Source organism: Ailuropoda melanoleuca, chromosome 6 (assembly GCF_002007445.2).
Source record: "Ailuropoda melanoleuca isolate Jingjing chromosome 6, ASM200744v2, whole genome shotgun sequence".
Taxonomy (NCBI): Eukaryota; Metazoa; Chordata; class Mammalia; order Carnivora; family Ursidae; genus Ailuropoda; species Ailuropoda melanoleuca.
This window is the reverse complement of record NC_048223.1, coordinates 120,905,588-120,922,350: the sequence shown is the minus strand read 5'-3', so window position 1 is coordinate 120,922,350 and position 16,763 is coordinate 120,905,588. Positions and strand designations below refer to the sequence as shown.

The window sequence follows — 16,763 nt, the reverse complement described above, 5'->3', positions numbered from 1 at the left end:
AAGCTTCAAGCCGGGGTTCTCAGTCTCAGTGCTCTCCACATTTGGGGCTGGAGAATGCTTTGCTGTGGGGGGCTGGCTTGGGAACCATAGGACACCCAGCCGCATCCCTGGCCTCCAGCCACTATGGGACAGTGGTACCCTGCACCCCCAACTGGACCATAAAAAATGCCTCCAGGCACAGCCGAATGTCCTGTGGGGTCTGTCATCGTCAGCGGAGTCTCACTGGAGCAAAATAACTAACTTCATGTCTTTAGACACAAAAGGTAAATACCAATAAATCTAGGCTTAAAAACGTCAAAAGCTGTAAGGCAGTAACTAAGCTCTGGCTGTAGGTAACACAGGAAGCAGCTCCTTGATTTGTATATTCTGAAATTGTAGTAGGAAATTCACGCTGGGAGAGTCACCTTGAGATTGCAGGGCGAGTGGGTCAGTACGGCTGTTTGGAGTAACCGTTTTCCAGAAGTGATAAAATGACACTCTATGCCCCCCAAATCATAGAACAGTGAATTTCATAGATTTGAATGTATCGAACCAAATCTGCTCAACTCGCTTTCAGTGAATCCATGGGTGTGGAATGAATGAATGAAAAACACATGTCGCTCACAATATGCAATGCTCCCTGATATTAGTTTTTGTTCTCCCCATTTGAAAGGAATTTTGGCCATCAGGTAAAACTAATTGGATCCATCCCGTGAGGATGGATCCACTGCCAACCCATTTCCCTTTTGAAGACAGCATTTAACCATTCAGCTCCTTGACTCCTGAGGCTGATGACCACATGTGGAGGTCTGGCACAGATGGTGAACAATGTCAGGAAGAGAGAATGACCCAGATGGGACCCAGTGTAGAAAGATGAAACCAGGTTGAATATTATCAGGAAAAGCAATATTTCCATTAACAAGTGACTCAGGTGTATGTATGTGTATATGAATATATATATATATACATGCATATAAATATGCATTAAAATAGGATAAATTCCTTTAAAAATGGGTACGGGTGGAGAAAGAAGTAGGAATGAATGAAAGGAGGCTGTTTAATCTGTGCCAGAAAACTCTTACTAGGGGCATGAGAGATGTTCTTCGAGGCAAGAGAAAGCAGACTTGTTTCGTGTTGCATCAGAAGGAAGAATGAAGATGAGAAAATGGGAACGAAGAAGAACCAGGCTGGGTTCAGCCCCAGGAAGAAGCAGTGTCCCCCCGATGGAGCTGCCTGAGAGTGGAGGGGTGAGGTCTTCGTGTATGTGACCCCAGCTGAGGCCCCCTTGGTGGCCTGGGATCAGGGAAGCTCCTGGGGTATTTGGGGTCCTCTCCAACTGCATAGGAAGTTGAGCTCCATGATTCTAAGTCTCCTAAGCTCAGGTGACCAGACCAATTTTCACCCAAAATGTGAAAGGATATGTCACTCGGTGCTGTAGGCTGAAAGTTCGTGTCTTCTCAAAATTCCTGTGTTGAAACCTAACCCCCAACAGGATGGTAGTAGGAGGTGGGGCCTTTGGGAAGTGAGGGCAGAACCTTCGCGACAGGACTCATGGCCTTACGGAGTCCTGGAGAAAGTTCCCTTGTCTTTTCTATCAGGTGAGGCTATCATGAAAATATGACCATCTGTGAGGCAGGAAGCAGGACTTCACCAGACCCTGAATCTTGATCTTGGATTTTCCACCCCCCAGGATTGTGAGAAATAAATTTCTGTTGTTTATGGAGCTACCCAGTTTATGATATTTTTGTTATAGCTGCCAAGTTGACTAGGTGTGTGGAAAGGCCGCCTCCTTGAAGAAAGCATGGATTCCAGTCTAATCTGGCCTTTGACGTAGAAAAAGGCAAAACTGCTTACTTCAGGCTTGGGATCACCAGTTCTATATGGAACTTCTTAGCCATGTGTATCACCCAGATACCCTCCACGTCAGTGGGGTAGTTCGCTGGATACCAAGGACTGGAGAAGGAGCCCAAGAGGCCTGAAATTACTCCCCCACAAGAGTTACTTCCTCCTGTGGGCAGACAAGAGACCACTGGTTGGCTTCTTCAGGCATGCACTTGTATTTTCCCAGGAGTAGAATCTAGAATTCCATCAAGTTCGACGGGGAGTCACAAAATGGGAAGGGATCATGGTGGTACAGACGCCATTGTAGCTTGGCTGGTGTATGACGGTACCCCTGAGAGGGAATGAGGGAGAAAAGATGTGTGACTGGTACCAGAGTGGGACCCTGAGATTGTAGACGAGACTGGAAGTGGGCTGGGACATGTACGTGACAGGTGTGGGGTGTCCAGCTGATAACTCATTAATGCTCTGCCCGGCTTGGCTTCCTGTCATGCAAACCAGCTCAATTCAGAAGTAGACAATCCATCCATCTGTGAGGGCTCCAGCCCACCAATTCCTTCCCCTCAGGCAGCCAGGACAGGCAGACATCTATTCTGCTTTTACGAATTATCAGAGCGATTCACCCCTACAGGTTATACTGTCAATGAAAGAGAGTCACCTCGAGGTGTAGGCTGACCTCCCAGCGTAGGTCCACCTGGAGGCATAGACCCACCTCGAGGTGTCAGCCCCTGAGGGATGGGAGCTGCAAAAACCAAAACCAGAGAAAATCAGGAAAGAGCTCAGCATCACAAAAGCGTCATATATTTACATACGACTGAATGAACCTGTTACTATCCTTGAGTCTTGATACGTGGTGTGGGCTCCCTCATTTCTCTTTTCTCTCCAAATGTGGGACTCGGTGTCTCCCCTTCTTTCAGTGATTCACCAAGAAATCACAGACAACGCCCAGCTCCATGACTTGTTTTCTCCTTCTGAGTTACTATCTACCAACCCCAGGGCTGTCCTGAGATGGATCGGTCAGGAGGTATGACCCACAGTAACATCACTGGGCTTATGAGCTCACGCCACTGCAGAAAGCGCAGAAAGGCATAGGGACAAGGGACAAAACCAGACAGCCAAGAGCCTCGGTGGGGAAAGGCAGGTGGGACAAGCATTCCATTGAAGTCGATGGGCCCCAGTGGGGAGCTTCCTCCTTTCCTGTGTCCTTTTGGCCTTGATTTCTGAGAGGCATCTATTTCTATATTCTAGATGTATCCTTGGGCACCACTGCCTGGCAGGTCAAGGGCAGGGCAGGTTTTGAAAGCCTGTCCATTGAAAAGCTGGTGCTTGTCAGAGTTTTACACTGGGGATTAGGGTGCATGGAGTTTGAAGCAAATGGGTCAGGTGCATTTGAGAATTCTTTTATCTTCATGGTCCTTCTTGGGCGGCATTGCTGCGAACCGCAGAGCAGTGAGGGCAGGGGTGCCACCACTGTCTGCCCTTCTCAGTCCTCCAGGAAGGATGCTGGACAGCAGCAGAGTAAATTTTCTCTGACCTAAAGTTGTCTCAGAAGGAATTCCCTTTCGGGGTGCTGGGAGGTGCAGCCCGTTAAGCGTCCGAACCTTGGTTTTGGCTCAGTTCAGGATCTCAGGGTTGTGATCTTGGGGTGGTGAGATCGAGCCCCATGTCTGGCTCCATGTTCAGGGTGGAGTCAGCTTAAGATTCTCTCTCCCTCTGCCCCTCCACTCACTCGCACTCTCTCTTCCTTTCTCTCTCTCTCTCAAATAAATAAATCTTTTAAAAAAAGGCAAGTCCCTTTTGTTAAAATGTTTGAGATGCAGTGTTTCCCTGAGAGAATTAAATGACAAAAGCCTTATTTTGTGTGTGTCCCGGCAAATACATAATGCTTTATCCAGAAGTGATTCCCCTACAAACAAGTGGGTAGCATTTAGACATCAAGGGTTTCATTTCCCCCCCTAATGTCTTTTATTCCATGATGCATTCTCTTGCTCACTCGTTATGCATCTGTGCCTCAGAAAAGGAATATTGTAGCAGAGAGAAAAGAGAGAAAAGCCTTCTGAGGTTTGCAATCCTAGATTGCAAGTGGGACTCGGCAAGAGCTGTCTGATGAACTGAAAGCCATGTCCTCCCTCCTTTCTCCTCCTCTCTGGCTCCAGGCTAGGGGAGATGCTTCACTGGGGAAAAGCCAGAGGGCGCCAAAGGGAGGTGGCTGCTTGTCAGTGACTGAAAAACGGTTCCGTGGGTTCTGCCTGCCCCCCCCAACAGCTGCTGCATGCTTTGTGGGTCCCAATGCAAAATGAAAATGTGGGGCCTTAGCTGGAGATGGGGAACTCAATAGCCCCTTCCTATAGGTTCACTTCTGCATCCTACACGAGGTGGGCAGCCTCCAGGGGATGGCGACCTCCACCCAAGATGCCCTTGGGGTCTGGATTGGAGTGGGTCAGAGCCCCCCCCTCCATCAAGTGTCCCTCCAAATGTGTCGCGGTGGTGCCAGCCCCGGGTGGGGACAGGCTGCTAGCCACCTTGCCCAGCCCCAAAACACTATAGCGTGTACCTCAACCTTGACCTGCCCCACCACCGGGCCCCACTGAAGGCAGAGGGCGGAGGGAGTCCCCGCGCAGGGTTGGGAAGGAGGCTGGGTGGGGCCTAGGGTGCCAGCAGGCGGGGCAGTGGGCAGCTGAAAGCCTGTCCTGGAGGGGTAGGCGGCTGCAGGAGGCAGGACCACACATGCTCAGATATCGCTGGGATCTTGAGTTTGGAGGTCACTGCCACGCAATGACTCTGAGTCGGTTACCAGAACAATGTGCACCCATTCTCTATTCCTGCTGTGTTGGCGAAGCCCGAAGGCTCCCAGAGTAGCCCCAAATGGCTTTGCTTCTCACGCTCAGCCTGTTCTTGACCCTCTGGGAAGAGTGTGGCATGGACTCATCTGTGTTTTCTCCCACATTTTAATTTTCCAACTCATGTTCCTGGGAAGCAAACCCTCCTATCTTCCCTCTTCTCCATCTTGGTCCTCTTCTCAGCCATGGTGATGGGACTTTCTCCCCCTTTCCCTTCTTGCCATTCCTTGCTCTACTGTCCAGAGGGGGAGTTTTGGGTGCCATCTCATTCGGGAAATGTGGCTCTTAGCTTGCTGTTTGAGCCATTCATTCTCAACTTTTTGCATGTTGGAATCACACGGGAGGCTCTAAATATTACCAATGACCTGGTGGGAGCCGAGAGATTCTGATGTGACGGGTCTGGGTGCGGCCTGGGTGTCAGGGATTTCAAAGCTCCCTGGGAGATCAGTGCCTAGGTCACTCTCCACTGGTGTCTAGCTCAAGACAGATTAGATTTCTTTTTCACTTTGCACAGATATTAGAAGTTCACAGTAGTGGACGTACCTGAGGGTGTAGGGGTCCCACCTGGAGCCCAGGCCCCATCATCTGCACGAATGAAAAAAGAGGTAAATTTAGAAAATCTAAGTTACATTTCATGAAGACCAGTAGTGGTTTCCCAGTGTGGGCAGGTCTTAAGCAGGCAAGCTTCATGTGATGTAAACAAGAACAAGGGCATGTTAGATTCTGGAAAAGGAGCTTGGACCTGGGAGAGGTTGCAGTGACAAGGACCTGCCAGTCGGGTGGCTCTGGTGTGCGTTTCTTTAGAGCAGGTCAGGCTCTCAGCATTCCTTGTCAACCTGGCTGAGGGGGCACTCATCTGTGGGGCCACCGTTCTCAGCTTCCCTGGCCCTGCTCGGTGCACACCCTCCACCCATCACTCAAATTCTGCTGGTTGAAAGGTCAGAAAGAACCTGCCATGGGAAGAGAGGATACCTGAGCAGATGACACCCGCGTCTTCATGGTGGCCACAGTTGTGGTCCGACCAGCCAGAGCTAGGACACTGGCCAAGGTGGTTCTCGCTTCCCAAACACTGAATGTTATCCAGGAGGATGTTTCCAGAGCCTGGACCGAAGTGAGCCTTTCCAGGAGCTGCAGTGGCCCTTCCACACCCCAGCTGTCGGCACACCACCTGGGCTTCATTCAGGTCCCAGAGGTCATCACACACGGTGCCCCAGGCCCCCTGGTGGAGGACCTCCACGCGTCCTGAGCACTGTCCAGAGCCGCCCACCAGCCACAGCGGGGGTCCATCCTCTAAATAGAGCAGGGTTTTAGTTTGGAGCTTGGGAAGTTTTAAGTAGGAAGGATTTCTAGCTCCTGCATTTGTGTCAAAGGAAGATAAAAGCAAGAACAAAGCCGAAGTCTGTCTTGGTTCAGTAATAGGGCTTACAGGCATAAGGCGAGACAAAGGAGGGTTTGAATCCAGCTCTACTGCTCTCTAGTTGTGTAACCTCTGACAAGTTGCTTCATCTCCCTGGGCCTCAGTTTCCTCATCTGTAAAATGGGGGCTCTGGCAGCATGCATCTCAGGGGGTGATGAGTGCATGGGAGTGGGGATACAAAGCACAGCGCTCCGCACCCAGGACATCTTCATGTCTGCAGGTCTTGCTGTGTGGGTCTCTGACACACTACTGGGGTCCTGGAGGAAGGGGTCCCCAACTGTGCTTTTGGACGTGACTTGGGTAAGTGTAGATTTAATCCTCTGAAGGCACTTAGGCCACCAGTGTGTCTGTGACTTCATAAAGCCCAACGGGGATGTCTATTTCTGGGCCGATGGGTGGTGGCCCTCCGGAATGACTGGCTGCCTCCTGGAGACCTTCCCTTACTGAGTTCACAAGCTCTGCCACTCTCACCTTGGTTTCTGTTTCTCTAGCGGGTCCCCGAGAGCCTTTTTATTTGTTATTCTGTCTGCCTGGAATACCCCCTCACTGTCACCCATCACATGTGCCCCAAGCAATGTCATCCATTCCCACTCAAGCCGCAGGAGCACCCTCCCCACCCGGGCACTCTCTTCTGTCCCCCAGCCTCTGTCTTCCCACACGCTACCAGTACCCCCAAATCATCTTGCCATTTCAGCCTCACATCACTGCCTGATTGCAGTTGCCCATGTGATGCTCTTAGTGGGAAAATCTAACAGCCCCCAGCGGGGCTTATGGGGCCAATTGTGGGGCCTTTGGAAAACTGAATCCCAGGCCTTTGCGAGTAGGGGAGTCTCTCAAGTTAGAAAACTATTCTGTCTTTTAAAGGCCTGAAGCTTCCTACCCGACTCTCCTCCGCCCTGGGGAATGACGTTGAACAGAGCATAAAAGCCAGTGTTGGTGATCATAGAATCACTTCAGAACACCACGGTCATGATGTCTGAGGAGGAGAGAAATATCACCGCTGCTGAGGCACAGAACTTCCCCATGGACAGCGAGGCAATCCTGGGGCCATCGAAGATTTCGACGGAGTCGTAGGGGCATCCGAGGATATCCTCCAGGCTGGGGGCATCGAAGTGGAATGTTAGTGGCAGGTTCTAACTTCCTAGACCTTAAAACTTAAAAAAGTACAACAGTCATAGGATTAAATATTTGGATTTACTTTATTTTTTTTATTTTTTATTTTTTTATTTTATAATAATATTTTTATTATATTGTTAGTCACCATACAGTACTGGATTTACTTTAAACTGCATATTGATATATAAAGTATCAGTTCGCTTCTACAGATGCCTTATTCCGTTAAGTCTTATTTTGTCTGAGGATTGTGGGAGGCTCATGGTGGTGACTTAGGCACAGAGATTTGAAAATCATAATGGCTCTGGCCAATCGCCGTCTACACGGAACATTAGAAATGCCGGCGTATACCTGCAAATACATTCTTACCAGGCCAACTCCCCAATGATCAGCATCGTCATGTAATCAACATCACGGCCAGATTTTCCTACCTCTATATTCCACAGTTTCCATACTCAAATTCTTGGGGAGAAAAAACTCGATTTTAAGATAAAAATGTCAGCACGTAGGGCCTCTGCACTTCGGCCGTCGCTGACGAGGGACGTGCGTGAGGCTGATTTTGAAGGAACAGATTACCTATAACAGGATGGACTTTGGAGGTGTGGGTTCAAGGTTCTCACTTCCTTGTGGGCTGTCTGTGTCCTTAGGGTTCTAGTCAACAAAGACAGCATGTTTCTAGGATATTCTTTGGCATAGGGTATGCTTGACTCCATGGACCGAGCAGTAATTCAGTGTGTGCTAAGGGTGGATTTTCATAGCAGCTCACAGTGCTGCTGTGTTTGCAGCAAGATGTGTGTCGTATACAAAATGGGCTTTGTGCAGACTCCACCCACAGAATCACACGCTGGAGAAGAGCTGGAGCTTTGACAGCAGACAGACTTGGCTGGTTAGCCTTGGGCTCATCAATTAGCGTCTCTGAACCTCAGGTTCTCATCTTTAGTGGAGAGGACAGGGGCATACACCTTAGGGCTATAGTGATGCTGGAATATTACAAGGCATNTATTACAAAGCAAGCAAAATACATAGTCTAGGGCTGGATACACAGCCAACCCTGAAAAATGTCCGTTATTATTTCATGCCACGGAAATAAAAAAAAAATGTCTGTGCCTTAGAGAAATGTATTCCCTACATGCCAGAAATGAGGCCCGGCCTCCCCTGGCTCCTTTCACTCAGAGGCCACACTGATATGATCCAGGGCCTGGGCCTGGAGCAGGCGGNTCCAGGGCCTGGGCCTGGAGTAGGCGGCTCATGTGTGTGTATGGAAAGCCTTCTACTGCTTGCTTAAAATTTAGATAAAGGAAAAAGCAAATCTAAGAGGATAAATATTGGTGCCCATTGTATCAGAAGGGCAAAGCTGGTAAGGAGAATTTGGGCAACATTCTTAGAAAAAAAATTGAAAGAAGAGCAATCGTCATAAGGTTGGCTTAAATATGTCAATAAACCACTTATTCGATTTTTCAAACTAGAAGTAACCCCNATTTTCCAAACTAGAAGTAACCCCTTGGATAGCACTACAAAATAAATTTCACCTTCAAATTGGGAAGAATTTTGTGTTCTTCTGTCCCCCCCCCCAAATATTTCCTACTAAAAGAAATACCTTTATTCTGAATTCACAAACCAATATTCTTATTTAGAAAGAATCTTCTCTGAAAAAGTTGTTTTCTTACTTCAAAGTTGGAATCATGAGTTGTATACGGAATTTTTTATCCACGTGAATCTCCCAAACACACTGGACGTGTGTCGGGTAGCTTTCCGGGTACAGCGGACTGGAAAAGGAGCCAGAGAGACTCGACAAGACGCCCCCGCAGGAACTACTTCCTCCTGGAGCCAGAGGAGAAAGGATGTCAGCATGTGCCCCTGAGGCATCACCTATGGGACCCCAGTCACGACCCGCTCACACCTGGTGGTCTGGGGGAGTCAGGCAGTGACCCACCCGGTGGGCACACCCACACTGTGTGTACCGACTTTGAGCCTAAACGTCTCTGGGGTGGAAGAGCCCATTCGATCTTGTTCTGATGGGGCGAAAGTATTAATATATGGAGTTCCCTGCCTTTTCCTCTCCCCTTACCCTCTGCTAAAGAAAATATTGTATCTGTCAGTTCTGTTCACTGCCTCCTCCCTCTTCTGAGGTGGCAGGATTCTTGCTTATAGAGAGAGACGCAGAGAGGATCCACATAGGGGGTTGGGAAGGAGGGACGAAGGGACAGAGGTTGTTAAGCCTGGGTAAGGTGTGCGTTTGGGAAGTTTCGGGGAACAAGAGGCTCCAGAACAACTTTGGGGTCTGATGAGCTGGAGAGAAGGGGATGATGTGGACTGTTGAAGGAGGCTATGACTGGCCGCCCCCTTAAGTTCTTTTTCACCACCTTTTCTGGGTAGATTGTGTTTCCTTTAACTCAGTATCTACTGAGACTGGAACTTACAGGTCTTTGGATTTACAAGAGTTACACAAGCGAAATCTCATTCTTCCATATAATTTATGTCATATTCGTCAAGATCGATACTCACGCATCTGTACACGTGCAGCACGACACACAGAAGAGCAGAAATCTTAGAATCATCCAATTATTTTAGAGGAAATTTGAACACATAACATGAGTTGTTGACCTTGTCCTTAAATTACCAAGTTGCTTAATTTTCTCCTTTCTGTTTTTGCCTAACTTGTCATGCTCCTAGAATTCCAAGACTTTTGGTCTTTCCTGCGACAGATGGTGGGAAGTAGGGGTGCGCCCAGTCATCTCGGAGCTATCCCGTTGGTTGTGTTGTAGTTACGNGTGTTGTAGTTACAACTGGGCCAGGTCAGATAGACACAAAAACCCTGGGACTGGATTTCTCGAAACCTCTTCACATGAGCTGGTGCCCATCGTGGGTGCCCCCTGCAGGACCGTACCCGGAGAAGGCAGGCTGGCTACCACCAGTTGGACTAGCCACATTCTCTTCAAGTCTCTTGTCACCCTCCCACCAACTCTGACCTGGGCAGATCCACACACCTCCTTCCCAGCGTGCCCCTTTGGTTAACAAGTCTATATTTACAGGCCTTAGTAGTGTGAATGGATGCCCTTTGGTGAGGCTACGGTGGGGACTGAGGGGTTCCATCAGCTGATGCCCTGACTCCCCTGGTGTTCTCATGGAAGGGGCCATGACAGGACTGGCCTGGGAGGTGGACCAGCAGCCCCTCACCCGTGCTGTGCCAGCCTCTATGTGCCACGTCCCGGGCACGNGGACTAGCCACATTCTCTTCAAGTCTCTTGTCACCCTCCCACCAACTCTGACCTGGGCAGATCCACACACCTCCTTCCCAGCCTGCCCCTTTGGTTAACAAGTCTGTATTTACAGGCCTTAGTAGTGTGAATGGATGCCCCTTGGTGAGGCTACAGTGGGGACTGAGGGGCTCCATCGGCTGATGTCCTGACTCCCCTGGTGTTCTCATGGAAGGGGCCATGACAGGACTGGCCTGGGAGGTGGACCAGCAGCCCCTCACCCGTGCTGTGTCAGCCTCTATGTGCCACGTCCCAGGCACACTGTCTAGCATCTGCTGTGACGGTTGGTGTGAAGTTACATCTCAATTTAAAACAAGTGACTACCTGTTATATGATCCCGAGAAGCTGTGGAAAGACCTAGAAGGAAAAAAAAAAGGAGATCATGCTGACATCCAGGGGAAAAATACTGAGTGTCATCTACAAGTTAGGGAAATATGAAGGGTGTTCTCTGAAATGTCAATGTACTTAGTGCCAACTGAGAAAGGTCTGAAGGTGCTGAGTGATATTTCTATTGTCCTGTGGTAGATTAAGGAAGGTCACACATTCTTGGACATGCCTCCTGTCAGGAAGTGGGATTTACGTCTCTTCTCTTGAACCTGGGTGGCTTCTGTTTTGGCCAACAGAATATGGTGGAAGTGACACTGTGCCTTGGGACTGAAAGCTTCCACTTCTTGTCTCTGGGAGCACTGGCTTGTTCATGGCACCCTGAGCCACCTTGTAAGATGAAAGTTTAGCCTGCTGGAGAGACCACGTGAAGAGTCCCAAGACCACCTGGAAAGGAAGAGGGCCCTGGCTGAGCCTACCTTCCAGATTTCTCCTCCAAGCACCAAGCATGTGAGTGCAGCTGTCCTCAACTCTCCAGACCACCCTGTATGTGAAGGCCACCGAGTGACCCTGCTCAGAGCTACACGGAGCAGAAGAATCTCCTATCTGAGCCCTGCCCAAATTCCTGACCCACAACAACATAACATGTCATTAAATGGTTGTTGTGTTAAAACACTCTGTTTTTGGAGTAGCAACAGATAACCAGAATTGCTCCTTTCACTTAACATGGTCTTCCTCATTTCCCCATCATCTATGTACTTCAGCAAGCTGAGTTATATAAATTGAGAACTCTAGGTAGGCCTTCATTTGAATGTCCACTTCCTTTGACCTCCATCTGTGGCCTTTGAACTTTGGATGGTCCTCCCTCCTGCTCATGACCCCAGAACACCAAGAACACATTAAGTTCTTCTCTAAGAAAGTGTCCAAAAGAGATGATCCTGCCAATGACTTATGACTTGTGTACGTGGAGGCAGCCAGGTTCATTCAAAGGGCAAGAGATGAGGTCTGCAAAGTCCAGTTCTGCTACTTTCTTTCTTTTCTCTCTCTTTTCTGAAGGTTTATTTATTCATTTACTTGAGAGAGAGAGAGAGGGAGAGCATGCAGGAGTCAGGGGAGGGGCAGAGAGAGGGAGGGAGAATCTCCAGCAGACTCCCCACTGAGAACAGAGCCCCATATGGGGCTTGATCCCACGACCCTGAGATCATGACCTGAGCTGAAATCAAGAGTTGGATGTTTTACCTGACTGAGCCACTTAGGTGNCAGGTACCCCCAGTTCTGCTACTTTCTAATTCAATTATCTCTTGTAGGCTTTTGGATCTCCTTAATCCTCAGCTCTAAGGATTAGATACGTTTATTCATACAGAAACCCCAGCATCATTCCTGCTCCTGTACAGAGGCTCAGAAATGTCTATTGCAATGAAACAAAATGCCTTTTCATTTACCTCCAGTATCTTCTCAGAATTTACATTGCATGTATTGGTCTGGTTTTTCTAATCTTTGTTTTTTATCATAGATGAAGATCACTCAATCCTTAAATGAGAAAATCCCTGAAATCAGGCAAAAGTCATAAGATTCCCCAGGAGCATGCACTTTGTGGGCAGACTGATTGTGTCAATACTCGGTTCCACCATTAACTCGCTGAGTGATCTCAGGAAAGTTACTCAACCTTTCTGTGCCTCAAATTTCTCTTCTGTAAAATATAAAATACCCTTTTGCAGGATTAACAATAATCTGAGCAAAATGTCTTCCCATCTTTGTGCTAATTTTACCTGGTCTTTGTGGAGCCGGGGCCAAGGAAAGGATGTGGTCAATGAGACTGGTGGCCAAGGGTTCCAATCCACTGGCCAGCCCTGGTACATTACTTTCTTTGCCTTAGTTGACCTATCTGGAAAAGTACTTGCCTCAACGCATTATTGTGGGGATTAAATGAGTTATATATGTGAGGGGCTCAGAACAAAGTCTGTTTCTTAGCATTTGCAAGTAAATTTGATATTATTATTATTGGAAAGTTGTCTGGACTAGAAAAAAATACGGACATACCTGGAGGTGTGGGAGGAGGCAGTTCTCCTGCATCTGAATGCAAAAAGAAAGGCAACAGGTCACTCTCTTTAGTGACTCCAAAGCATGGAGGGGAGGGGTAATGAGGGTGCAGGTGGCAGATTGAGGGGAGAGGGTGCAGGTGGGGAATGAGGGGAGAGGACACTTGCCTTTCCTGGTCCAGGACTCAGCCCTCTGTGGCAAGGTCCCTGGGCTTGGGAGGGGTGGGGCACAGCCGCTGGGTCATTTCTGCCCCACAGCAGACAGCGCAGGATTACCCATGGCCCCTCTTCTGCTGAATCACCCAGACTACTTGTGAAAATGCAGATTCCAGCCCCCTGGCCCAAATTAGTTAGTCGTGATCTCTGGGCCCAGGGCCCGGGATTCTGCACTGCAATGCCTCAGGTGGTGCTGGTTACTCGAACCTTCGAGACCTCTTGTGTGCAACCTGGGACTATGCGAGGGTGTGGGTGAGCCCAGGGCTTGTGCAGAGCAGAAGCTCAAGGATTGTTTTATGAAAGAATGAGCAAATGGGCAGATGGATAAATTCCATCTGGGATGCATAGTTTCAAAACGTCTTCAATAACAACCTTAGAAATTATAGAAATTATTGCCCAAGAGGGGAGGGGCTACCTGAGCAGATGACGCCGGCATCCTCGTGGTGGTCACAGTTGTGCTCTGACCAGCCCGAGTGGGCACACTGGCCCAGGTAGCGTTCCAGCCCGGAGCACTGCAGGTTGTCCAGGAAGATGTTTCCAGAGCCTGGGCCGAAGTGGGCCTTCCCCAGGGCGGACACGGCCTGTCCGCACCCCAGCTGTCGGCACACAACCTCGGCTTCATTCAGGTCCCAGAGGTCATCACACACGGTGCCCCAGGCCTGCTGGTGGAGGACCTCCACGCGTCCTGAGCACCGACCTGGGCCGCCCACCAGCCGCAGCTCTGGCCAGTCCCCTGCAGACAGAGATAAGGGTGAGTGTGTGAGTCCCAGATGACCCACCCAGGGTGCACCTGCCCCAGGCCTCAGAGGCCAGCAGGACTCGCGGTTTGCAGAGGGACATGCCTGGTTGTGAACCCTGGGGCCTGTTCCTCGTGTTTCTGAGGTGTGTCCCTGAGCTGCAGGCTGTGGGCCCTTCAGCCACTTTAATCTGATTCTGAAGGAGTTTATTGATTGCCTTTCCGGCTGGGCATTGAGGATTCTGCTATAAACCAAAGAGATATGGTTCCTACCCTTGGGGCGCCTGAAGTCCTTTCATCAAATATAGACACCGCAACAATGTGCTATTCCACGGTGTGAGAAACAGTGAAGGGGAAGGAAAGGGGCTGTGCTGTGAACAGGCTAAAGGGGGCACTGGGGACAATCCTCTTAAACCCGTGAGCAGTGGGCCAGGGAGGAGGTGGGGAAAGGCCTGAGCCAGTGGGAAAAGCAGATGCAAAAAGACACTGAAATGCCATTTCCTCATGCATGTATCTCTAAGAAATATGGACTCACGTATACGCACACACGCACACACACACACGCATGCGCGCACACACACACACAGCCATCACCACATGTATAAAAAATCGAGAGTACTAATTCCATTGGCGTCTTAACGGTGGGAAAATCTCTGCAACTTAGGCAGAGAGTGAACTTAGAGCTGAGAGAAAATAGCCCGTGGAAAAATCAGGGAAAGCTGATATTTGAGTCCCATCAAGATAAAGTGTGACCTACCTGGACTATTAATGAGTGATTCTTCAGCATCTGTTTAGAGAAAGAATAAATATGTCAGTATGTTTCAGAAATCCTGCCTTCAATGACTGAAAACAAAAGCTTTAACTGCATCCTTGCACGTGTTGATTAATCTGATCTGGGAAGAATCAGTCCCGTTAAATGACACAGAGCTGGGAGACTCAGATTCATCCATGGACACAAACGAGAGCTTCTCTCTGGCTGTCGGCTGCTTCCTGTGCGGTGAGCAAACCATCGGGCATGAAGGGCACGTGTGGAGTCCGACTTGAGCTGCTGATTTTGTGGCAGACGAGTTTCACTTTGGGAGTCACTGGGGGCAGCTCAGATGTTAGAAAATCACCCTCCAGAACACGGGAACAGGAGTAACACGGGGCCTGCGAGACTGCAACGAGGTCACACCTGCCACGTGTCACAGGATGCCACGAAGCAAACGGATGGATGAAGGCACCAACAGACATGCTTTTAAATATCCCCTCTGGTTAAAGAGAAGGTACTGACATCTCCCTGAGCTCCTTTTCGTGGGGTAACTCCATGTCACAAATACCACTTCGAGTTATAGGGGCTAATCTTTCAAATCACACCGGGTGCTAGTTCACCGAAGACTTCTCATTATTGGAAAGGGTTATTAGTAGACGTTCCAGAAACGACTACCTTACTCCTTGCTAATTTTTGCACATGGATAAATCCAAAGTATCTGAAAAATTGTAATGTCATCGGGTGATTAAAATGAGCCATATTAGTCCACTGATTGCCTTGGGGTATTGAGTAAGGAAGATGGTAGGAAAAGTGAAAATATTCAGCCCCTTTTTCAGGTGTTCGAAAGTGCTTTACAAAAGACGGCTTGAATCCTTTCAGCACTCCTGCAAGAGAGCCATCAGTCCCCAATTTTACAGATGGAGAAACTGAGGCTCTAACAGTTTAAGTATTGCCCAAATGCAGTCTGAGTGTTAGCACAGGCTCTGGGATCCAGACTCAAGTCTGTCCAGCTCTGACATCTTCTCAGTGCCTCTGAATGAAAGACCTTTAGATAAACTCCTTAAACATTCCCATAGTTAAATATGTTCTTTGCATATGTCAGTTTTCAGTAAAGCACACCTACCTTTGGTAAATCTTACCACCAAATTAGAAAATCAGGTTTTATTCTGGGAGGCTGGCAGTTAAAATCTTGTATTTTTTTTTTAAAGATTTTATTTATTTATTCGACAGAGATAGAGACAGCCAGCTAGAGAGGGAACACAGCAGGGGGAGTGGGAGAGGAAGAAGCAGGCTCATAGTGGAAGAACCTGATGTGGGGCTTGATCCCATAACACCGGGATCACTCCCTGAGCCGAAGGCAGACGCTTAACCACTGTGCCACCCAGGCGCCCCAAAATCTTGTATTTTTTAAAAATTTTTAAAAGATTTTATTTACTTATTCGACAGAGATAGCGACAGCCAGAGAGAGAGGGAACACAAGCAGGGGGAGCGGGAGAGGAAGAAGCAGGCTCATAGCAGAGGAGCCTGATGTGGGGCTCGATCCCATAATGCCGGGATCACGCCCTGAGCCGAAGGCAGACACTTAACCGCTGTGCCACCCAGGAGCCCCACCAAAATCTTGTATTTTTGACCAAGTTAGAAGAGATAAAGCAAAAAATGAATGCCACATGTTTGAGGGCCCTGTCTTTGTCCCTGGCCAACTCTGAATTCTAGCAGGGTGGTCTTGAAGATGGTGGGACTGGCAATGACCATCTGAAAGAGGAGGGGCTACCTGAGCAGATCACGCTGGCGTCCTCGTGGTGGCCACAGTTGTGCTCCGACCAGCCCGAGTAGGCACACTGGCCCAGGTAGCGCTCAACCCCGGAGCACTGCAGGTTGTCCAGGAAGATGTTTCCAGAGCCGGGGCTGAAGTGGGCCTTCCCCAGGGTGGACACAGCCTGTCCGCACCCCAGCTGTTGGCACACGACCCCGGCTTCTTTCAGGTCCCAGAGGTCATCACACACGGTGCCCCAGACCTGCTGGTGGAGGACTTCCACGTGTCCTGAGCACCGACCTGGGCCGCCCACCAGCCACAGCTCTGGCCAGTCCCCTGCAGACAGAGACCTGGTGATCATTGCCTTCTAGAGACACTGCATATTATCCATGATCTACTTGAACTCTCCACCCTGACACTACTATTTGGGATGGCGAACTTGATAAAAGAGCCAGTCAACTGGTCAACCTCCTAGTTGGAGGTTAATATGTAATTAAGG

At 49.2% G+C, this 16,763-nt stretch overlaps 1 protein-coding gene across 1 annotated transcript in view; it reads right to left on the bottom strand.

Annotated features, from left to right (window-relative positions):
• Positions 1 to 1,829: 1,829 nt before the first annotated feature.
• Positions 1,830 to 16,763, bottom strand: part of LOC100476614 (putative DMBT1-like protein) — a 24,161-nt gene continuing 9,227 nt past the window's right edge. The window contains 9 exon segments of the mRNA XM_034663633.1: positions 1,830 to 2,008; positions 3,287 to 3,292; positions 5,631 to 5,948; positions 6,956 to 7,173; positions 8,856 to 9,009; positions 10,770 to 10,802; positions 12,810 to 12,842; positions 13,440 to 13,757; positions 16,283 to 16,600. Of these exon segments, the coding sequence (XP_034519524.1) occupies positions 1,830 to 2,008; positions 3,287 to 3,292; positions 5,631 to 5,948; positions 6,956 to 7,173; positions 8,856 to 9,009; positions 10,770 to 10,802; positions 12,810 to 12,842; positions 13,440 to 13,757; positions 16,283 to 16,600 (1,577 nt within the window).